This window comes from Malaclemys terrapin, chromosome 15 (assembly GCF_027887155.1).
Source record: "Malaclemys terrapin pileata isolate rMalTer1 chromosome 15, rMalTer1.hap1, whole genome shotgun sequence".
In the NCBI taxonomy this organism is placed as follows: Eukaryota; Metazoa; Chordata; order Testudines; family Emydidae; genus Malaclemys; species Malaclemys terrapin.
The window spans coordinates 5090232-5113933 of record NC_071519.1 but is presented as its reverse complement, the minus strand read 5'-3'; the positions used below and the strand labels follow the sequence as shown (position 1 = coordinate 5113933).

The 23702-nt window shown below is 51.0% G+C and overlaps 2 protein-coding genes across 10 annotated transcripts in view; one reads left to right on the top strand and one right to left on the bottom strand.

The window, feature by feature from the left end:
• LOC128823069 (uncharacterized) overlaps nucleotides 1–8148 on the bottom strand; it is a 28020-nt gene extending 19872 nt beyond the window's left edge. The window contains exon 1 of one of the 2 annotated variants that reach the window (XR_008441654.1): nucleotides 8050–8148. Coding sequence is in view for 1 of the 2 variants with exons in the window: in XM_054005146.1 (XP_053861121.1) it covers nucleotides 1615–2682 (1068 nt within the window). In the remaining variant the exon portion in view is untranslated. Of the gene's footprint in view, nucleotides 1–1582; nucleotides 2815–8049 lie in introns of those variants that run through there. The other variant, XM_054005146.1, reaches the window with a different exon arrangement.
• LOC128822974 (zinc finger protein 420-like) lies at nucleotides 7511–23179 on the top strand. Of its 8 annotated transcripts, none has more exons than XM_054004901.1 (6): nucleotides 7511–7709; nucleotides 9987–10075; nucleotides 12065–12191; nucleotides 12907–13020; nucleotides 13341–15386; nucleotides 22502–23179. In XM_054004901.1, exons 1-6 carry the CDS (start codon nucleotides 7526–7528, stop codon nucleotides 22708–22710), a joined length of 2769 nt encoding a protein of 922 aa, XP_053860876.1. In that variant the 5' UTR covers nucleotides 7511–7525; the 3' UTR covers nucleotides 22711–23179. The 8 variants fall into 8 exon arrangements, with proteins under 8 accessions (XP_053860876.1, XP_053860879.1, XP_053860875.1 ...); XM_054004904.1 differs by having other exon boundaries at nucleotides 12904–13020; nucleotides 13341–15218; XM_054004900.1 differs by having other exon boundaries at nucleotides 12904–13020.
• The last annotated feature ends 523 nt before the right edge of the window (nucleotides 23180–23702 follow it).

Here is a 23702-nt window from a genome sequence, read left to right as displayed (position 1 = left end):
CCTTTTTATAGATGGGCACTATATTTGCCCTTTTCCAGTCTTCTGGAATCTCTCCTGTCTCCCATGACTTTCCAAAGATAATAGCTAGAGGCTCAGATACCTCCTCTATTAGCTCCTTGAGTATTCTAGGATGCATTTCATCAGGCCCGGGTGACTTGCAGGCATCTAACTTTTCTAAGTGATTTTTAACTTGTTCTTTTTTTATTTTATCCGCTAAACCTACCCCCTTCCCATTAGCATTCACTATGTTAGGCATTCCTTCAGACTTCTCGGTGAAGACCGAAACAAAGAAGTCATTAAGCATCTCTGCCATTTCCAAGTTTCCTGTTACTGTTTCTCCCCCTTCACTAAGCAGTGGGCCTACCCTGTCTTTGGTCTTCCTCTTGCTTCTAATGTATTGATAAAAAGTCTTCTTGTTTCCTTTTATTCCCGTAGCTAGTTTGAGCTCATTTTGTGCCTTTGCCTTTCTAATCTTGCCCCTGCATTCCTGTGTTGTTTGCCTATATTCATCCTTTGTAATCTGTCCTAGTTTCCATTTTTTATATGACTCCTTTTTATTTTTTAGATCGTGCAAGATCTCGTGGTTAAGCCAAGGTGGTCTTTTGCCACATTTTCTATCTTTCCTAACCAGCGGAATAGCTTGCTTTTGGGCCCTTAATAGCGTCCCTTTGAAAAACTGCCAACTCTCCTCAGTTGTTTTTCCCCTCAGTCTTGATTCCCATGGGACCTTACGCATCAGCTCTCTGAGCTTCCCAAAATCTGCCTTCCTGAAATCCATTGTCTCTATTTTGCTGTTCTCCCTTCTACCCTTCCTTAGAATTGCAAACTCTATGATTTCATGATCACTTTCACCCAGGCTGCCTTCTACTTTCACATTCTCAACGAGTTCCTCCCTATTTGTTAAAATCAAGTCTAGAACAGCTTCCCCCCTAGTAGCTTTTTCAACCTTCTGAAATAAAAAGTTGTCTCCAATGCAGTCCAAGAATTTGTTGGATAGTCTGTGCCCGGTTGTGTTATTTTCCCAACATATATCCGGATAGTTGAAGTCCCCCATCACCACCAAATCTTGGGCTTTGGATGATTTTGTTAGTTGCTTGAAAAAAGCCTCATCCACCTCTTCCACCTGGTTAGGTGGCCTGTAGTAGACTCCTAGCATGACATCTCCCTTGTTTTTTGCCCCTTTAAGCCTAACCCAGAGACTCTCAACACTTCCGTCTCCTATGTCCATCTCTACCTGAGTCCAAGTGTGTACATTTTTAATATATAAGGCAACACCTCCTCCCTTTTTCCCCTGTCTATCCTTCCTGAGCAAGCTGTACCCATCCACACCAACATTCCAATCATGTGTATTATCCCACCAAGTTTCAGTGATGCCAACAATGTCATAGTTGTATTTATTTATTAGCACTTCCAGTTCTTCCTGCTTATTCCGCATACTTCTCGCATTTGTATATAGGCATCTAAGATACTGGTTTGATCTTTCCTCCCAGTTTTGTCCTGACTCTCCTTTCTCTCTGCCAATATAGCCCACACTCCCTCTCGTTTCCGACCCATCTCCCCGGTCTCCATGTTCCCCACTTACCTGTGGGCTTTGCTCACCTGTCCCCGTCGAACCTAGTTTAAAGCCCTCCTCACTAGGTTAGCCAGTCTGTGTCCGAATAGGGTCTTTCCTCTCCTCGAAAGGTGAACGCCATCTCTGCCTAGCAGTCCTTCCTCGAATAGCATCCCGTGGTCTAGGAAGCCAAAGCCCTCCTGGCGACACCATCTTCGCAGCCAGGCATTCACCTCCATGATGCATCTGTCTCTGCCTGGGCCCCTACCTTTGACAGGAAGAATTGAAGAGAATACCACCTGCGCTCCAAACTCCTTCACCCGTACTCCCAGAGCCCTGTAGTCACTCTTGATCCGCTCAATGTCACACCGCGCAGTATCATTTGTGCCCACATGGATGAGTAGCATGGGGTAGTAGTCAGAGGGCTGGATAATCCTCGACAATGCCTCCGTAATGTCTCGGATACGGGCCCCCGGCAGGCAGCATACCTCCCGAGATGAGATGTCAGGGCGACAGATGGGCGCCTCCGTCCCCCTCAGCAGAGAGTCTCCGACCACCACTACCCTACGTTTCCTATTCGCAGTGGTGGCAGCAGACTTTCCAGCCTTAGGGGTACGAGGCTTCTCCTCCTTTACTGTAGGGAGTGATTCCTTCTTTCCTGTGTCAAGAACAGCATAACGGTTACCTATAACCACGGCAGGAGGGTTCGGAGCAAGGGTGGAGCACTGCCTGCTGCCAGAAGTAACCAGCTGCCAGTGTCCACCCTGAGCCATCTCCTCCTCCACCAGTGGTGTATCAGCAGTCCTGCGTACTGGGACAGCTACCTCAGCTGTCTCCACATGGACACTGTCGAGGAATTGCTCATGGATACGGATGCTCCTCAACCTAGCCACCTCCTCCTGTAGCTCTCCCACCTGCTGCCTGAGAGATTCCACCAGCAGGCACCTCTCACATTGGATGGTCCCCCCAGCCTGGATATCAGTAAGTGGAAATTGCAAGTTACAGTCTTTGCAAAACCACACCAGGATCTGGGTAGAGGCATCCATGCTTAGGCACTCTGTCTGGCTACAGGCACAGGTGGAGGAGACAGTAGCAGTGCTGGCACAGGTGTTGCGGGTCTTCCTAACCATCGTAAGGCTCCCTCTGTCAAACTCCCGTCTGCAGCCCCCTGTCAGCTGAAAGGGTTGTTTAAGCGAAAAGTTATGAATGTAGTTGCTTTATAGGTATTAAGGGGAATCAAGGGAAAACAGATGGAACCGGCAAGGGACCCTCGCCCCCTTCCTGCTCCCCTTCCAAACTCCTTTGCGAAACTCCCTGTTAGCAGCCCCTGTTTGCAAAGCTCCCTGGTCGCTTGTGCGCTGCTTTATAAAGCCCTGGCCTGTATGAATGCCCCGCCCACTGATAAAGGCTCAGCCACTTACCAGAGACTTCTAGCTTTCAAACCTTCCAACTGCCAGCCACAGCACACGGTCCTTCAAACAACCAAAACAAACAAACAGACTGACAAACACAAGCTCAGCTCACAGCAAGTAACCCTCAAACACAAACAAACACACACTACAGACAGTCACTTACCCCAAAAGGGTGCTGTATTGCTCCTCCTTCACCTGGAGAACTCCCTTGCGAAACTCCCTGTTAGCAGCCCCTGTTCGCAAAGCTCCCTGGTCGCTTGTGCGCTGCTTTATAATGAAGGGCTTAGGAATAGTGGCAGCGTGATGGATGGGAATAAAGGAGGGGGGTTGACATTACCGTATCCGAGGTAGAAGCCAAACTCGAACAGCTTAATGGGACTAAATCGGGCGGACCGGATGATCTTCATCCGAGAATATTAAAGGAACTGGCGCGAGAAATTGCAAGCCCGTTAGCGATAATTTTTAATGAATCGGTAAACTCGGGGGTGGTACCATTTGACTGGAGAATAGCTAATGTGGTTCCTATTTTCAAGAAGGGGAAAAAAAGTGACCCAGGTAACTACAGGCCTGTTAGTTTAACGTCTGTAATATGCAAGGTCTTGGAAAAAATTTTGAAGGAGAAAGAAGTTAAGGACCTTGAGGTCAATGACAATTGGGACAAATTACAACACAGTTTTATGAAAGGTAGATCGTGCCAAACCAACCTGATCTCCTTCTTTGAGAAAGTAACAGATTTTTTAGATAAAGGAAATGCGGTGGATCTAATATACCTCGATTTCAGCAAAGCATTTGATACGGTACCGCATGAGGAATTATTGGTTAAATTGGAAAAGATGGGGATCGATATGAAAATCCAGAGGTGGATAAAGAACTGGTTAAAGGGGAGACTGCAGCGGGTCATACTGAAAGGTGAACTGTCAGGTTGGAGGGAGGTTACCAGTGGAGTTCCTCAAGGTTTGGTTTTGGGTCCGATTTTATTTAATCTATTTATTACTGACCTTGGAACCGAATGTAGGAGTGTGCTGATACAGTGTGCGGATGACACAAAGTTGGGAGGTATTGCCAATTCGGAGAAGGATCGGGATATCCTGCAGGGAGATTTGGATGACCTTGTAAACTGGAGTAATAGTAATAGGATGAAATTTAATAGTGAGAAGTGTAAGGTTATGCATTTAGGGATGACTAACAAGAATTTTAGTTATAAGCTGGGGACGCATCGGTTGGAAGTAACGGAAGAGGAGAAGGACCTCGGAGTCCTGGTTGATCGCAGGATGACTATGAGTCAGCAATGTGACGTGGCCGTGAAAAAAACTAATGCGGTCTTGGGATGCATTAGGCGAGGTATTTCTAGTAGGGATAAGGAGGTGCCGGTTCCGTTATACAAGGCACTGGTGAGACCTCATTTGGAGTACTGTGTACAGTTCTGGTCTCCCATGTTTAAAAAGGATGAATTCAAACTGGAACGGGTACAGAGAAGGGCCACTAGGATGATCCGAGGAATGGAAAACCTGTCGTATGAAAGGAGACTCGAGGAGCTCGGTTTGTTTACCTTAACCAAAAGAAGGCTGAGGGGGGATATGATTGCTCTCTTTAAATATATCAGAGGGATAAATACTAGAGAGAGAGAGGAATTATTTCAGCTCAGTACTAATGTGGACACGAGAACGAATGGATATAAACTGGCCGTCGGGAAGTTTAGGCTTGAAATTAGACGACGGTTTCTAACCATCAGAGGGGTGAAGTTCTGGAACAGCCTTCCGAGGGAAACAGTGGGGGCAAAAGACCTCTCTGGCTTTAAGATTAAGCTTGATAAGTTTATGGAGGGGATGGTTTGATGGGATAACGTGATTTTAGTCAATAGGTCAATAACGTGCCATTGCTGATAATTAGTAACAATGGTCAATGATGGGATATTAAAAGTTACTACTGAGAACTTTTTCCCGAGGGTCTGGCTGGAGAATCTTGCCCGCATGCTCGGGGTTCAGCTGATCACCATATTTGGGGTCGGGAAGGAATTTTCCTCCAGGGTAGATTGGCAGAGGCCCTGGAGGTTTTTCGCCTTCCTCCGCAGCATGGAGCAGGGGTCGCTTGCTGGAGGATTCTCTGCGACTTGTAGTCTTTAAATCATGATTTGGGGACTTCAACAGCTGAGTCAAGGGAGAGAATTATTCCAGGAGTGGGTGGGTCAGCTTTTGTGGCCCACATCATGCGGGAGGTCAGACTAGATGATCATAATGGTCCCTTCTGACCTTAAAGTCTATGAGTCTATATGCGCCGAGAGAGGGAAAACATTCCATCAGAGCTCAGCCCTTGTTTATCATCAGAGAATCTGCAAAGGAGATAAACATTGCGAAAACCCTGTCTAGGGCTGGCAAAAGAGTTTTTTTCTTTTGTCCTCTAAGACTTTTGTTAATTCCCACATATTGACCTTTAAGCTAGTTTGGCCCCTTTGCTTCACCGTGTTCTCTCAGCTCCCCTAGGCAAGTTGCCTGCTTTTGCAGTTTGCCCTTTTCTGGGTGAATCCTGTGGTCCTGTCTATCAATTCCATTGTCCTTTGAGTCTTGGAAGTGTGTGCATGTTCCATCTGCCAGAGGTGTCCATCAGCCCCCGATGGGAGAGAGAGGGGTGACCTCAACTAGCTAAATCTACCTGGGCCTCATGTCCCCTAGGCCAGTGGTTCTCAAAACTTTTTTTTCGCGGACCACTTGAAAATTGCTGAGGGTCTCAACGGACCACTTAATGATCTTTCCAAATGTTGTTTTTACCGTTGGCTAACTATTGGAAAGCGCTTTGGATAAAAGTGCTACATAAAAAAAACCAATAATAATTAATGCTTTTTTGTTCTACAAATAAAAGCACACAACTCATATTTTAGTATCAGTAGTCTTACTTTTCTAATGCAATGGATGTGCCCTCTCTCCCCCGCTGCGGCAGCCCCCGAGCTGGGGCTGGGAAGGAAGGGGATCTCTTCCCTGCCACGGCAGCCCCTGAGCTGGGGCTGGGAAGGAGGAGGGTCTCTCCCCATCAGCCGCAGCCCTGGAGCTGGGGAAAGTCGCCTTTCTCTGGCTGCGGCAGCCCTGCACGTCCCAAATTCCCCCCATCCTCTTTTCTCACCCCACTGCCCCCTCCCACTTACCCCCCATTCTCCCCAAGGCCACCACCTCGTCTTACATGTGCGTCTTCTCCAGGGTCCAGGCACCTAATTTGTGGAGCCACGCCTGTCCACTAATTAGGTGGGTGGCCCTTCATTCTGTTCTGTTCGGCCGCCCAGGCGCGCAGCTGAGAGGGAACGATCCGCGGACCACCTGAATGGAGCTCACAGACTACAGTTTGAGCACCTCTGCCCTAGAATTTTCCTTGGACTTAGCTAGCTTGAGCTAGCTATCATGATGTAAAACACAACTATTCTAGCTGTGAAGACACAGCCCATGTATAGGGGCCAAGGGTTGACCCCTGGCCTGATTTTACGACCTATGACCTGCCTCATGTCTCCTGGGTGATTTTATGCTTGCTAGGGGTAAAATGACATTATGGGAGTGTAAGATTGGTAGGGGTACATCGCTCATTAGCTTGGAACTTGCGGGGTGGGGAGGGCAAATAGGTGAACATAAGTGAATGGGTTATTAAGCTTGTTACAGTTAAGGGCCTATTCTATTCGTTTAAGGCTTTGTGGGAGTAGTTATGCTAAAGGCTGGGATTTAGCAAAATAGAGTAGGCCGAAGGAGATATTTTGCATGCTCATTTTTGGTAGCAAACGAGTGACTGCAGCCAGGGATAGCACCCCACAGAATTCTGCAAGAAGGGAGCGGGTGAGGGGAGGGGGCATTAGCAACTCAGTTACCATGCAGCAGCTAAGCAGCTAGACTGCATTGATCAATAGGATTTATTAAGAAATAAGTGATGCAAATCATGAATATTAATATTTGACACTTAATTTTGGACAGCCAAAAAGGCCACATAAAGCAGTTATGGACCTTATTATAACCAGGGTAAAGGATTAAATATGGTATAAAGCCATACTCTTAACAAGGAAGGGTATAAATGCTATACCCAGTTCCCATTTTTCTCAGTTCCCACAGAAGTGTAAGATAACCCTGAATAAGGCCCAGGATCTGGCAAGAAACCCAAATTGTTCAGTCTCCTGCAATCTCCTCCCACTATTGACTGGATGGGTCTGTTTGCTACTTACATGTAAACTGAGACAGATGCACATTCTTTGATTAGGACAAGCCTGCTTAATAACTTTTGCCTAGGCAGGACTGCCTGGTTTTGAACAAGTAACAGCATACAAAGGAAAAAAGCCAACATCATTCTGCGATGTATTAGCCAGGACTGTTGTAAGTAAGACACCAGAAGTAATAAGTATAAGGGGTTTCCATAACTTTCTGCATAATGTTGCTCCATACATATCCCCAGGATATTATTAAGCAGAGAGTTATTAATTTTCAAAGGCTACCTCACAAGGCCTGTGTGCAGAGAGATTATTACAATAGGGTGCAGGGTGTGAATACAGGCTACTTTGGTTAACACCCCTCCCCCTTCTCTCCTCTCTGGCAGGGAGATGGCGGCAGCCCGGGTTGGTATCTGCAGGACACACAGGAAGGGGCAGGAGCAGCTGGGAGCGGGGCGGGCTGGAGGAAGCAGGCGGCAGGACTTGGGGAGAACAAAGCCCGGAGATCGGGCACGGGGCAGCCGGGGAGGGGCCGTTCTCCCGGGGGAACCAGCCCCGGAGCCAGAGACTCCAGGTGACCGAGAGCCCCCGGGGGACGTGCTGGGGCCGGGCAGGAAAGTGACTCTCTGCCCCAGGGAGCTCAGACGCTGCAGCCCCCGGGGATCTGCTCCCTGGTTGTACATGTGCTGCCAGCAGCCTGGGGCCGCCTGAGCCAGAGCGGAGCCGCTGCAGCGAGGGTCTGCCCCCGGCCGCGCTGGGATTGGGGGGGCAGAGACTGGGGCCCGGCGGGGGGTGTCGGGCGGGGGGCAGCAGCCTGAGTTGCAGGGAGGGGAAGCGGGGGTTGAACTGTCTGTATGCAAGCAGTAAATGCCCCGGGGGAAGGGGCAGGAGGGGAATTCAAGGCAGGGACTGACCCGATCACGCAGGAGGTTTCCCGGGGGAGGCTCCGCCGTTGTACTCGGGGGTCTTACCCCTGCGATTCTCCACACGTGGGAAACTCCGTTTCGTCCTGGGTTGCCGGATACGCCTCTTCCCGTCCCTGCTCCGCCCCTTCCCCGAGGCCCCGCCACGGCCTGGTGAGACCCTCCGGGCCCGCTGCACCCCCTCTGCGGGGGTCTCCCCCGTCCGCTGCCTCCGCCAGACCCCCCTCCTCCTTCTCGACCCCCTCCCCTGCGAGATCCCCTTCCCCCCAGTCCCGCCTCGCCCCCCCCACCTGCCGGGTCCCCTCTCCCCTGCGAGACTCCCCCCCCCCCCCCGCGCCTGCTGGTTCTCCCCTCTTTCCCCCTCCCTCACCAGAATCTCCCCGCCCGCCGGGTCTCCCCTCCCCTGCCAGACCCCCCCCCTCAGCCGGGTTTCTCCTCGCCCCCCTTCCCTGGGAGGTCCCCTGCCCCCTCGTCCAGCCTCGCTCCCTTCCCCGCCAGACCCCCCCTCGCCTGCCGGATCCCCTCTCCCCCGCCAGACTCCTCCCCCGGCCCCCGGGTCCCTCTTCGCCTGCCTCCCCCACTTGCCGGGTCCCCCCTCATCTGCTCTTCCCTGAGAGACCCCCCCCACCGATGGCCGCCAGGTCGCTTCTCCCCCCCCCCTTCCTGGTGAGATCCCCCCCACCTGCCGGGTCCCCCCTCATCTCCCCCTTCCCTGAGAGACACCCCCCCCACAGGGTGCTGTCTTGCCCCCCCGCCAGATCCCCCACCTCGTCAGCCAGGTTCCTCCTTGACCCCCTCCCCTGCCAGACCCCGCCCCATCAGCTGGGTCCCTCCTCAACCCCCCTTCCCAGTGAGACCCCCCTCCCCAGCAGCCAGGTCCCGCCTGGCCTCCTTCTTCCCCATCTGACCACCTCCCCACCTGCTGGGTCCCTCCTCGACCCCCCCCCCGCCGGCCCCCAGGTCCCTCCTCATCCCCCCTTCACTGAGAGACACCGCCTCGTGCCCACCAGGTGCTGGCTCATTCCCCCTCCCCCAGCAGGCCCCTCCCCACCTGCCGGGTCCCTCCTCACCCCCCCTTTCTGGGTGAGACCCCTTCCCCAGGAGCCAGGTCCCGCCTCGCACCCCCCCCTCCTCTGTAAGCTCCCCCACCTCCCAGGTTTCTCCTCACCTCCCTTCCCTGCGAGACCCCCTCCCCGCCTGCCGGGTCCCTCCACATCCCCCCTCCCCTACTAGATCCCCCTTTCCCAGACTGCCTGGTCCCTCCTCACTCCACCTCCCCCTCCAGGTCCCTCCTCTCCCTCGCCAGATGCTCCCTCCTGCCTGGGTACTCCTCGCCCACCCACACGGCGGGTCCCTCCTCACTCCCCTTCCCTGCAAGACCCTTCCCCTCCCGCTGAGTCCTGCCTTGCCTCCCCCTCCCGGGCCAGACCCGCCCCCACCTACCGGGTCCCTCCTCGTCCCCCCTCTCCCACCAGAGGCCCCCTCCTTCCAGGTCCCTCCTCACCGCCCGTCCCCCCCCCCCAGGCCTCCCTCCCGGGCACTTCTCGCCCTCCTACTGGGTCCCTCCTCATTCGCCCTCCCCCACGAGACTCCCTGCCCACTGTGCCCCTCCGAGGAGAGGAGAGATGGGGTGAAGGGGAGGGAGCGGGGTCTGGGGCTGGAGAGGCGAGGCAGGGAGCTAGCCTCCCTTAGGGGAAGCTTCATCCTCCACCCACACTTTCCCTGTCTGTGCCACTTCCCTCTCAAATGCTGATAGAAATTCCCTCTAGTGCTTTCCTTGTCTCTCTCATTATTACCTATCAAGTATTTTCCCAGCGTGGCAGAATCTAGGGTGTCTGTCTGCAGGGAAAGAGCCTGGGGGAATAGTGATGTGAAATTAACTAAAGCCTGTTCTGAAACCTCCACAACTGCCCTTCTCAACCAGACAGGCTGGAGAATGACGTCCGTGTTTCGCTCCAGCTCATCCCGTCCTCCCATGGGACAGGGGAGAGAAATGGCTGCAGAGGAGCCAGTTCAGGTAGGGATTATTGCGGTGTTGCTGGTGAGTTCCTACTGGAGGAGAGGGACAGCAAATACACAGGAGATGGGAAGGTTTGCACAGACTGGTCTGGAGGTTGGAGTGGGCAGGAAATGCACAGGGTGGAGAAAGGGAGGAGGACAGGGTATGGCAAACCTGCTGGGAGTTGTTTAATAAGTGGCCTAGATTCTAGGAACAGACCCATGAGGTTCGGAGGTTGAAATGCCCTAATTTGTGGAAGAGGAAACAACCCACCTAGATTGGGCTAGGAAAATAGACCAGACTTCCAGTGCTGAAGCCTGACCCGACTAACCAGCAGCTGCTGTGAGATATGAAGGGGTCACCCACAAGTCAGGCTTAGGGGAGATGCCCCCCCCCCTCATATCTACTTCCTCACAATGAGGAGGGTGTTGGGCTTCCTACCCATGTCATGGTGATGTCATGGTGGGTGTCTGCTGTAAACACCAGACCAGGAGGATGAGATAGAGGAGGCTTTCTTCAGACAACTAACAGAAGTTTCCAGATCACAGGCCCTGGTTCTCATGAGGGATTTCAATCACCCTGACATCTGCTGGGAGAGCAATACAGCAGTGCACAGACAATCCAGGAAGTTTTTGGAGAGTGAAGAGGACAACTTCCTGGTGCAAGTGCTGTTGGGTCCAGAGTGATCTAGACAAATTGGAGGATTGGGCCAAAAGAAATCACATGAGGTTCAACAAGGACAAGTGCAGAGTCCAAGCTCTTAGGACAGAAAAATCCCATGCACTGCTACAGGCTGGGGACCAACTGGCTAAGCGGTAGTTTTGCAGAAAAGGACCTGGGGATTACAGTGGACAAGAAGCTGGATATGAGTCAACGGTGTGACCTTGTTGCCAAGAAGGCTAATGGCATATTGGTCTGCATTAGTAGGAGCGTTGCCAGCAGATCGAGGGAAGTGATTATTCCCCTCTATTCGGCACTGGTGAGGCCACATCTGGAGTATTGCGTCCACTTTTGGTCCCCCCACTACAGAAGGGATGTGGAGAAATTGGAGAGAGTCCAGCGGAGGGAAACGAAAATGATTAGGGGGCTGGGGCACATGACTTATGAGGAGAGGCTGAGGGAACTTGGCTTATTTAGTCTGCAGAAGAGAAGAATAAGTGGGGATTTGATAGCAGCCTTCAACTACCTTAAGGGGGGTTCCAAACAGGATGGAGCTCAGCTGTTTTTAGTGATGGCAGATGACAGAACAAGGAGCAATGGTCTCAAGTTGCAGTGGGGGAGGTCAAGGTTGGATATTAGGAAAAACTATTTCACCAGGAGGGTGGTAAAGCACTGGAATGGGTTACCTAGGGAGGTGGTGAAATTTCCATCCTTAGAGGTTTTTAAGGCCCAGCTTGACAAAGCCCTGGCTGGGATGATTTAGTTGGGATTGGTCCTGCTTTGAGCAGGGGGTTGGACTAGTTGACCTCCTGAGGTCTCTTCCAACCCCAATCTCCTATGATTCTACCAGGGAGCTCTCACTGGACCCTGCTAGGGACTCCCATCACCTGTATCAGTCTCAGACTAGTAGGAGTGTGATGGATCTCCTGGGACAGAAGGGGCTCTCTCTTTGTGCCCTCACCCTCATGTTTTCTGGATGCTCTAATATTTGATAAGTTCGTGCAGGCTAGGTCCCTCAATGGCTATTGGCTAGGATGGGGAGGGATCGTGTCCCTCGCCTTTGTTTGACAGAAGCTGGGAATGGACGACAGGGGATGGATTACTTGATGAGTACATGCTCTGTTCAGTCCCTCTGCGGCACCTGGTATTGGTATTGAAAGACAGGATACTGGGTTAGATGGACATTTGGTCTGACCCAGTATGGCCGCTCTTATGAGCGGTGTGCGGGTAGGACTTTGTTGACTGCAAGCCACCCAGAGCTTCCATTTGATTGACTCCTTTTCCCGTTGAATAGTGGGGCTGTGAGTGAGGCAGCAGGTACTGACTGTTGAACTCTTGCTCTTTCAGGGGCCGGTGACCTTCGAGGAGGTGGCTGTGTATTTCACCAGGGAAGAGGGGGCTCTGCTGGACCCCACTCAGAGAGCCCTCTACAGAGATGTCATGCAGGAGAACTATGAGAATGTGACCTCGCTGGGTAAGGATTCCCATCCCCTTGGTTCTTAGAAGGGAAAATGCAGAGTTAAGTTTCATGGCATCCCCACAATGCAACCTCTACTCTGCCCTGTTTCAGCATCACCCCGACAAGCCAGTGACCCACATACTAACACTCTGCCCTCCCCGCTACAGAACCCTCTGGGAACAGGGCACAGGGCAGTTCAGCACAAAGTCTCACATCCCCCGGATTCAGTGCTATGCACCGACAAATGACTGTGATGAAGAAGTTGCCCATGAAAAATTTGCCCAGCAAATTTCAAGACAATCAGAATAAACATGTAGCATTTAGGGTAGTTAGACTAGTTGGTCTTTAAACAGAAAATAATGCTTCCATCGAGCTAGCTACTGCCTCTCATGGCGGTAGATGACCTATGCTCATGGGAGAACCTTTCTCTCTGTGATTAAGAAGCAGATCCAGGGTGACTTCCCCTCTGGCTGGAGTCTTTACTTCCTGGAACACGGAGTTACTGACTCTGTGTTTTAGGAGCCCCTTGCTGAGGAGTGTCTGGCTGTGTGTGTTCCCAGCAGAGATGAGGATAGTTAAATCCCTCATATGCAGAGTGCCCTGCACCTTGGAAGCTTCCCCAAGTGTTTTACTGCTTTACAATGGGCTGGGTTAAAACCAATAGACTCTTCTTTGTGAGAAATGTGCCATGAACTCCCCTGATCGCCCTTATTTTCTGTCCCCTCAGCAGGGTTTCCTGTTTCCAAACCTGATGTGATCTCCCAACTGGAACAAGGGGAGGAGCCGTGGGTCCTGGATCTCCAGGGCTCTGAGGAAGGCGAGATCCTGAGAGCTGTCTACGCAGGTGAGGGATCATTAAACCAATTTAGAAACTCTCCTCGCCTGAAGGAAGGAGCTGGGACTCCCTGAAAAGGCCTTGGGAGCTCTCGGAGTTCAGGAGTATCCCCAGGAGGGTTTGTACCCTATGGGCAGCTATCCCTCCCGGCTTCCTACCCATCCTCACTGACACCTGGCAGCAGCTCCCTACATGATGGGATGTGGAGGCAGAATTGTTCCCCTCCTCTGTCCCCTAAGGGGAGGAGTTTTTTCTGTCTCTCCAGCTATAATTTTGGTTTTATTTTCCCTTTTCTACCTCTGTTTATGACGTTTCTCTCTCTGTCCTAGGAGGTGCTGGGATGGTGAGTGAGAACAAGGAGCTGAATCCTCAGCAGGAAGATGCTGAGCAAGTGGAAGCACATGGGGGATTATTGCAAGGATCCCAAGGGAATGTGTCCAGGTGTCATGTGAGGGGGAAAACCTGTGAGAGTCAGCACAGGCCAGAGAGGCAGCAGGGAATCCAGCCCAGGGAGAAAGTGAGCAAATCCATTAATTGTCAGGGGACTCACCAGAACTCCAAGGAAATCACAGCCCAGCAGAGAATACCCACAGAAGAGAGAAAAAACACATGCACTGAGTGTGGGAAACACTTCACTCTGATCTCCACGCTCATTAGACATCAGCGGATCCACACGGGAGAGCAGCCCTACAAATGCTGTGAGTGCGGGAAACAGTTCAGTGAGAAATCAAACCTTATTACACATCAGACAAGCCACACAAGAGAGAGACCCTATGAGTGCTGTGAGTGCGGGAAAAGCTTCACTCGGAGCTCTACCCTTACTAGACATCAGAGGATCCACACAGGAGAGAGACCGTATGAATGCTGTGAGTGCGGGAAAAAGTTCACTCTGAGCTCATTCCTTATTAATCATCAGAGAATGCACACAGGAGAGCGACCCTATACATGTGGTGAGTGCGGGCAAACGTTCGCTCAGAGCTCAGCCCTATTTAAACATGAGAAGATCCACACAGGAGAGCGCCCCTACGAATGCTCTGAGTGCGGGAAACAATTCATTGAGAAATCAAAATTTATTAAACATCAGAATAGCCACATGGGGGAGAGACCCTATGAATGTGGTGAGTGCAGGAAACAGTTCAGTGAGAAATCAAGCCTTACTAAACATCAGACAAACCACACAGATGAGAGACCCTATGAGTGCTGTGAGTGCGGGAAAAGCTTCACTCGGAGCTCATCCCTTATTAGACATCAGAGGATTCACACAGGAGAGAGACCATATAAATGCTGTGAGTGTGGGAAAAGGTTCACTTTCAAATCAAACCTTAATATACATAAGAGGATCCACACAGGAGAGCGCCCCTATGAATGTTGTGAGTGCGGGAAACAGTTCACTTGGAGCACAGCCTTTCTTAAACATCAGAGAATCCACACAGGAGAGCAGCCCTATGAATGCTGTGAGTGTGGGCAAACGTTCCCTCAGAGCTCAGCCCTTCTTAAACATCAGAAAATCCACACAAGAGAGAGACTTTATGTGTGCTGTGAGTGTGGGAAAAGCTTTACTCGGCGCTCATCCTTTATTAGACATCAGAGGATTCACACAGGAGAGAGACCGTATAAATGTGAGTGTGGGAAAAGCTTCACTTTCAAATCAAACCTTAATAAACATCAGAGGATCCATACAGGAGAGCGCCCCTACAAATGCTGCGAGTGTGGGAAACAGTTCAGTGAGAAATCAAACCTTATCACACATCAGACAGGCCACACAGGAGAGAGACCCTATGAGTGCTGTGAGTGTGGGAAAAAGTTCACTCAGAGCTCAGGCCTCTTTCATCATCAGAGAATGCACACAGGAGAGCGCCCCTATACATGCTGTGAGTGCGGGAAAAAGTTCACTCAGAGATCAGGCCTTATTAATCATCAGAGAATCCACACCGGAGAGCGACCCTATGAGTGCTCTGAGTGTGGGAAAAAGTTCACTCAGAGCTCAGGCCTTATTAATCATCAGAGAATCCACACAGGAGATCGCCCCTACACATGCTCTGAGTGTGGGAAATCGTTCCCTCATAACTCAGGCCTTATTAAACATCAGAGGATCCACACAGGAGAGAGACCCTATGAGTGCAGTGAGTGCGGGAAAAGTTTCACTGAGAACTCATCCCTTACTAGACATCAGAGGATCCACACAGGAGAGAGACCATATGAATGCTGTGAGTGTGGGAAAAGGTTCTCTTTCAAATCAGACCTTAATAACCATCAGAGGATCCACACAGGAGAGCGCCCCTATGAGTGCTGTGAGTGCGGGAAACAGTTCACTTGGAGCACAGGGCTTACTATTCATCGGAGAATCCACACAGGAGAGCGACCCTATACATGCTGTGAGTGTGGGAAACAGTTCACTCAGAGTTCAAGTCTCATTAATCATCAGAGGATCCACACACGAGAGCAGCCTGTGAATGCTGTGAGTGTGGGAAAAGTTTCATCTGGAGCTCACACCTTAATACAGTAACTCCTCTCTTAATGTTGTATTATGTTTCTGGAAAATGCTACTTTAAGTGAAACGATATTAAGTAAATCCAATTTCCCCATAAGAATTATTGTAAATGAGGGGGGTTAGGTTCCAGGGAAATTTTTTTCACCACACAGAAGACTATATTTTTATATATACATAGTATAAGTTTTAAACAATTTAATATTGTACATAGCAGTGATGATTGTGAAGCTTGGTTGAGGTGGTGAAGTCAGAGGGTGGGATATTTCCCAAGGAATGCCTTACTAAATGATGAACTAGCACTCGGGTGAGCCCTCAAGGGTTATCACATTGTTATTAATGTAGCCTCACACCCTATAAGGCAGCTTGAATGGAGGGAGGACACACAGCATGGCAGAGAGAAACAAAGACACACACTGTGTGTGTGTGTGTGTGTGTGTGTGTGTGTGTGTGTGTGTGAGAGAGAGAAGCACATTGCCCCTTTAAGTACACTGACCCAACTCTAAGGCCTGGTCTACACTAGGCGTTTATGTCGAAGTTAGCGCCGTTACATCGAATTAACCCTGCACCCGTCCACACCGCGAAGGTATTTAGTTCGATATAGAGGTCTCTTTAATTCGACTTCTGTACTCCTCCCCGACGAGGGGAGTAGCGCTAAATTCGACATGGCCATGTCGAATTAGGCTAGGTGTGGATGGAAATCGACGCTAATAGCTCCGGGAGCTATCCCACAGTGCACCACTCTGTTGACGCTCTGGACAGCAGTACGAGCTCGGATGCTCTGAACAGCCACACAGGAAAAGCCCCGGGAAAATTTGAATTTGAATTCCTTTTCCTGTCTGGCCAGTTTGAATCTCATTTCCTGTCTGGACATTGTGGCGAGCTCAGCAGCACTGGCAATGATGCAGAGCTCTCCAGCAGTGATGGCCGTGCAATCTCAGAATAGAAAGAGGGCCCCAGCATGGACTGATCGGGAAGTCTTGGATCTCATCGCTGTGTGGGGTGATGAGTCCGTGCTTTCCGAGCTGCGCTCCAAGAAACGGAATGCAAAGATCTACGAGAAGATCTCTAAAGACATGTCAGAGAGAGGATACAGCCGGGATGCAACGCAGTGCCGCGTGAAAATCAAGGAGCTGAGACAAGGCTACCAGAAGACCAAAGAGGCAAACGGACGCTCCGGATCCCATCCCCAGACATCCCGTTTCTACGAGGCACTGCATTCCATCCTAGGTGCGGCCGCCACCACTACCCCACTAGTGACCGTGGACTCTGAGGATGGGATATTGTCCACGGCCGGATCCTCGGACATGTTAGCGGACGGGGAAGATGAGGAAGGAGAAGAGGTGGACGAGGCAGTCGACAGCACTCACAACGCTGGTTTCCCCGACAGCCAGGATCTCTTCATCACCCTTACAGAGATCCCCTACCAACCGTCCCCAGCCGTTACCCCGGACACAGAATCTGGGGAAGGATCAGCCAGTAAGTGTTGTAAACATCTAAACATTTATTTTTAACAGAACAGAAATATTAACAATTAAAAAAATGGGTTTCTCATGATTAGTTTGCCCTAGGCGCTTAACGGTTCAGTCATGGGCAGTGCAACTATTGAAAAAAAAATCTAGCAATGTCCAGTTTTGCATGATTGTCCTGCCCAAGCCGCTCTACTGTTTAGTCACTGCTACAGCAGCTAGAGTAAAATGCGGTCTATATGTCCGGGGATGGAGCAGAAATCCTCCTGTGACATCTCGAGGAAGCTCTCCTGGAGGTAATTGGAAATCCGTTGCATTAGGTTCCTGGGGAGAGCGGCCTTATTGGGTCCTCCGTAGTACGACACGTTGCCACGCCACGAGACAAGCAAGTACTCGGGAATCATTGCTCTGCACAGCAGGGCGGCATACGGCCCTGGTCTTTGGAGGCTTTCCCAGAGCATTCTCTCTTTCTCGCTGTCAGAGATCCTCATGAGGGTGATGTCGCTCATGGTGACCTGCTTTGAATGAGGTAGGGGAATGTTAGTGTTGGGACTGCTTTACCGTTCCTTTACAGAACTGTAACCGCTGGTTTGCAGCCACGCGGTGGAGGCGGGAGAGGGGCAGCCGAAAGGGATCATTCCCGGGGACAGCCGCGAGGGTGTGGGACAGGAGCAGAGTTCCTGCTTGCCGGATTGCTGGCAGCAGGGACCGACATTGATTTCAATGTGAAATGAGGCCATTGCTAATATTAAAGTTTTAAGCTGCCACGAGTCTACGGCTTACCATGTCTGCCTGCAACAGAAATTCCGTTGTCCTGACACGGTTCTCAAATGTGCTGTGCAAGACCCCAGGCACTGAATGCGAAGGCCGAGAATTCGACCTTGTGCTGAGTGCGCATGTGATAGGTGCTGTGCATGGTCTTGTTCACAGAGAAAGACTATGTTCTTTATTCACAACTACATTTATCTTTCTGAGGAATTCACTCCCTTTTTCCCATTCCCACAGCCCCATCTGCGACGGTCTCACAACCTAGCCTGGCATCACACTCCCAGAGGCTAGCGAGGATTAGGCATAGGAAGAAGAGGACACGGGAGGACATGTTCTCAGAGCTTATGGCCTGCTCCCGAGCCCAGGCAGCACAGCAGACCCAGTGGCGGGAGAACTTGTCCCAAATGCAGCAAGCAAACATGGATCGGGAGGAGAGGTGGCGGCAGGAAGACCAGCAGGCGACTCAAACCCTGCTTGGACTACTGAGGGAGCAAACGGACACGCTCCGGCACCTTGTGGATGTTCTGCAGGAACGGAGGCAGGAGGACAGAGCCCCGCTGCAGTCCATCTCTAACCGCCCTCCCCCGCCACCAAGTCCCATACCCCCCTCACCCAAAGTGCACAGAAGGAGAGGCGGCAGAGTCCACGCAAACTCTCACTCCACCCCTGCAGAGAGCTCTAGTAGCAGAAGGCTCTCATTCCCCAAAATTTGACAAGTTCTTTCCTTCCCGCCTGACACAAGCCCCCGTCCAAGTTTCACCTCCCAGTTCCATGTGTAGTTGATAATAAAAAATATGTTTCTGTTAACTAATGTTTCCATCATGTTCTTTTGGAGGAGGGGGGGAAAGGGGGATGGTAATTGGACAGGACAGTCACCTTTGGCAGGGTACATAGGCGGGGGCAGGCACAGCAGCAGGGCACATACACAGTGCAGTGACTAGTTGCCCTGGTCAGTCTGGGAGGTGGTTTTCATGTTCTGTAGTGGGGGGTGGGTTGCTCTGTGACTTTGTGGCGGGGGAGGGCAGTTACAGATCTTAAGCGGCGGTCCTTATGCAGGATCACAGAGCCACACAGCAGGAGATCTGTAACCGTCCTCCCCCTGCCACAAAGTCACATAGCCCCCCCATACACACAGTCCCGATCAGGAGGGGTGACAGGCTCCGTTGAAAGAACCAGCCCACCACAGCGGAGCCTGTCAATCCTTGAGTTTAGAAGCTTTCTTTGCGTCACTACACTACACCCGCTCCGCACCACAATCCGCGTCCCAGTTTTAAAAAATTCCCGCGAAAACAGTAGTAAAGAAAACGGTGTTCATTAACAAAGTAGAACTGATTTTATTTCGAAACGTGTGTTGGAAGGGGGGGAGAAGGGGGTATGTAACTGGAGAGGATAGTCAACATTAACTGGGTAAAGAAACGGGGGCAGGTTCGGCTTCTCTGTACACAAACTTTACAGTCACAGGTTACCCTGCTCACTCAGGAACCTAGCTTTCAAAGCCTCCCGGATGCACAGCGCGTCCCGCTGGTCTCTTCTAATCGCCCGGCTGTCTGGCTGTGCGTAATCAGAAGCCAGGCTATTTTCCTCAACCTCCCACCCCGCCATAAAGGTCTCCCCCTTGCTCTCACAGAGATTGTGGAGCACACAGCAAGCTGCTATAACAATGGGGATATTGGTTTCGCTGAGATCACAGCGAGTCAGCAAGCTTCTCCATCTCCCCTTGAGACGGCCAAAAGCACACTCCACCACCATTCTGCACTTGCTCAGCCGGTAGTTGAAGAGTTCTTTTTCACTGTCCAGGGCGCCAGTATAGGGCTTCATGAGCCAGGGCATTAGCGGGTAGGCTGGGTCCCCGAGGATGACTATAGGCATCTCCACATCCCCAACAGTTATTTTGTGGTCCGGGAAGTAAATACCTTGCTGCAGCCGTCTAAACAGACCAGAGTTCCTGAAAACACGAGCGTCATGAACCTTGCCCGGCCATCCGACGTAGATGTTTGTAAAACGTCCCCTGTGGTCCACCAGTGCTTGCAGCACCATGGAAAAGTAGCCCTTTCTGTTAATGTACTGGCTGGCCTGGTGGTCCGGTGCCAGGATAGGGATGTGAGTTCCATCTATGGCCCCACCGCAGTTTGGGAATCCCATCGCTGCGAAGCCATCTATGATCGCCTCCACGTTTCCCAGGGTCACTACCTTTGGCAGCAGTACATCAACGATTGCCTTCGCTACTTGCATCACAACAACCCCCACAGTAGATTTGCCCACCCCAAACTGGTTCGCGACTGACCGGTAGCTGTCTGGCGTTGCAAGCTTCCAGAGGGCTATGGCCACTCGCTTCTGGACAGTCAGGGCTACTCGCATCCGGGTGTCATTGCGCTTCAGGGCAGGGGACAGCAACTCACAAAGTTCCAGGAAAGTTCCCTTCCGCATGCGAAAGTTTCGCAGCCACTGGGATTCATCCCAGACCTGCAGCACTATGCGGTCCCACCACTCAGTGCTTGTTTCCCGTGCCCAGAATCGCCGTTCCACGGCATCAACATGACCCATTGCGACCGTGATGTCCTCGGCGCTGGGTCCCCTGCTTTCTGAGAGGTCTGTGCTACTCTCAGACTTCAGGCCATCACCGCGGTGACGTAGCCTCCTCGCCTGACTTATCTGCATCTGCCTCAGGGAAAGGTGTATGATAAGCTGCGAGGCGTTGAGAGCGGCCACAACTGCAGCGATGGTCGCAGTGTGCTCCATGCTCGCAGTGCTGTGGCGTCCGCGCTGTCACTGACTAGAAAAGTGCGCGAACTGATTTCCCGCCGGCGCTTTCAGGGAGGGAGGGCGGGAGTGATGGACGGATGACGACAGTTACCCAAAAGCACCCTGGACACATTTTTTTTACCCAGAAGGCATTTGCGGCTCCACCCAGAATTCCAATGGGCAGCGGGGACTCCGGGAACTGTGGGATAGCTGCCCACAGTGCACAGCTTCCAATGTCGACGCTTTCCCCGTTAGTGTGGACTCACAAAGTCGAATTACTGTCCTTAGTGTGGACACACACGTTCGACTTTGCAATATCGATTCCAAAAATTCGATTTAAGTAAAATCGAACTACTCTCGTAGTGTAGACAAGGCCTAAGTACACTGCCTTTTTAAGTAGATCAGGAAGTTGAGATAGCAGCTGCTGTCAGCTCCCTCCGTCCTGAGCCCTGTCATGTTCCCCTTCCCCCCGCTCTGTGGAGATGGGGTACAGGAGCGGGGGGAGGGGGACACGCTGACATTAGCACTCCTCTCTCCCCCCACCTCTGCACAGCAAGCAGGAGTCTCTGGGAGCAGCTCCAAGACAGAGGGCAGGAGCAGCACACGGCAGTGTGGGGAGGGACAGCTGAACTGCCCAGCAATTGATAGCCTGCTGGGTGGCTGCCACACAAGGAACTTAGGGGATCTGAAGGGGGGGGCTGCCGGCCCACTCTGGTTCCAGGCCCCCACCAGCTCCAATGGCTGCTCTTTCTGCAAGCAGTGGACAAAAGAGGCGGGCTGCCAAACAATGTTATAATGGAGTATTGGGCAACTTTAAACAAGCATGTTCGCTAATTGATCATTAACATAACAACGAAACAACTTAACCAGGACAAAGTTAAGTGAGGAGTTACTGTGGGCATCAACGATTTCACAGGATAGATACACACCATAAAAACTTTGTGTAGGACAGAGAAAAGATTTTTTAAAAGACATTTGCTAATTCCCACATAGTGATTTTTTTATTGTACCATTTGCATCACCCTGGTCTCTCAGCTCCCCCAGGTGAGTTGCTTGCTTTTCCTTTAGCAGGTCGCCCTTCTCTGGAGTGAATCCTTTGGTCCTTTCTACCAACTCCTTTCTAATGTGAGTCATCATGGGCGTGTGTCTCTCCTGCCAGGAGTGTCCATCAGCCCCAGGGGTGGGAAATAGGGTGATCTCAAGTAGCTAAACTGAGCAAAAATCGTTCTGGGGTTTGCCCCCTCTAGGATTTTCCATGAAGTCGGCCTGCTGGAGGTAGCTACCCTAATGTAAACACCCTGCTAAGTGTGCCGTGCTGACATAGCCCAGGCACAGGGGTTGGGGTTAGCTAGCACCTTCCCCTTTGAACTGTCCTAATTCACACCCATTTCCTGCTCTAGCCAAGCCCTGAGCAGCACATTTATACTGTCACCGCACTAGCCGAGTGATTGTTAGAGTCACCGAGTTCCCCCTTTGGCGACAGATTGTCTCATTCCCAGATGTTCTCACGCTGGTCCAGGTTGTGCTGGGCAGCAGGTATTTTTCATTTTACCACTTCCCTTATTGAAAATCTATTTCAATATAACAAAGAGGAGGAGCAGGACTGGGACAAATGTATCATTTCAGCCTCTGCGACACCGGAAGGAAATGGGTTGAGTCGCCGGGATTACCTCCTTCCCCATCGCCGTCACTAGGCCCGCTCACTCCAGCAGCGTTGGCGTCTGTCTGAGCCACAATGGAGTTTATCCACCTCTGTTCTCCGCCTCCACCTCCCAAAGAGTCTCTGCACTTCATAGCAAATTGATCCTAAATCCGTTAGGACTGAGATGAGTGTCCCAGACCTGGATGGGAAATTTCAGTGGATCCCAAACACAGTGTGATCATTCCGAGACTAAATCCCAGTTTATCTCTATTGACAGAGCCACTTCTGGACTTTTCCCTGCGGAGCTGAGATCGTTTGCAGATGAGAAGGTTGGCAGTTTTTCCCTATTATGATGAAGCTTTTTTTTTTAAAAAAAAATAGCACGACTCCATAATAATGAACTGCTGTTGAGTGAAGCAGGTTTGAATGGATCAGAGGAGAAGGCGACGGGGGAATCTGCTCTCCTGATTTTTGAGTCATCAGATGTAACCTGCTCTGGAATTTCATTTTATATGAAAGAGAAAGTGACTTATACCGCTTTGTTGCGGGTTTTTCTCTCTCTCCTGAAGGCCATTTGGTCACATAATTGAATATTAGTTCAAAGAACCTAAGCAGTCAGATCCATACCATTAAAATTCTGTGTATTAAGGTCTGTATCTGTATTAAGGTATTTGTCCTTGGAAGCCACTGGGAGAAGGTTAGCCACATACTGGTGAGATCTAAGGTAGAAGCTCTGAAGTTGTGGCTTAAATGTGAACAATATATTGGGCTTATTGTTGATATATTCAAGTGGCTGAGTGTGGATCGCACGGCCTGAGTGAAGTTCTCTGACTGGGATTAATAACTAAGTGGACAGCTGCCTCCTCGGTTCCTGTTTCAGGATTTAACAAGGGTTCATTTTCTGCTGTATTGTTGTGATAATTTGGCTAAAGTGAAGACTTGATTCCAAAGCAAGATCGTTGTTTACTGACTGATTTTTTGATCTGACCTGAACGTGATCACTGTATTGTGTACTCGAGAGCTAGCTGAGTGGTGTCACAAATAAATTAGGTTTAGTGAGGTGTGTTCTTCATTTTATTTGTTTCTTCATTTTAATGAAATGTATAAAAGGGATATTGAGTCATGTCTTTCAATAAGCTACATGGGCGAGAATCGTGGAGTATCTGGGTGGAGGTCAGCTGGTGTAACTCGGAGCCTTATCAGCTCCCTCTACATTAACCCTTTGGTTCTCATATGGGAGCAGCTGGGGGAGGGGGCACCCATCTCAGCTCTGGCTGCATCCTAGGGGCTCAGAGCAGCGCAAAGGAAAATGAGCTCCCCTGTGCAGGCTTTCAGGAGCATGGAGTGGGGGTAGGGGAGGTGGGTCAGGGCAGTGCGTCTCCCTGATGAGAGATTGATGGAAGGGTGGGGTATCTCTAAATATGTAGTAGTGGTGGATTTATCTGCTGTCACACCAGTCTGGCTTTCCCTGGGCTTGTGTCTGATCAGGCTGAGGTGAGGTTGGGGGGTCTGGTTTGAAAGGTTATAAATGGAGGTGAAAGGGGCCAAGCAAGCCAGAAATGTACTGGGATGGTTCCGGCTT

Excerpts from the sequence above, each read along its gene's own strand:
- LOC128822974 (XM_054004900.1), top strand. The coding sequence starts at position 7,526 with ATGGCGGCAGCCCGGGTTGGTATCTGCAGGACACACAGGAAGGGGCAG. Across the intron at positions 12,192-12,903 it reads TGAGAATGTGACCTCGCTGG|CAGGGTTTCCTGTTTCCAAA; the intron begins GTAAGGATTCCC and ends CTGTCCCCTCAG. Across the intron at positions 15,387-22,501 it reads AGAGCGACCCTATACATGCT|CACGACTCCATAATAATGAA; the intron begins GTGAGTGTGGGA and ends AAAAAAAAATAG.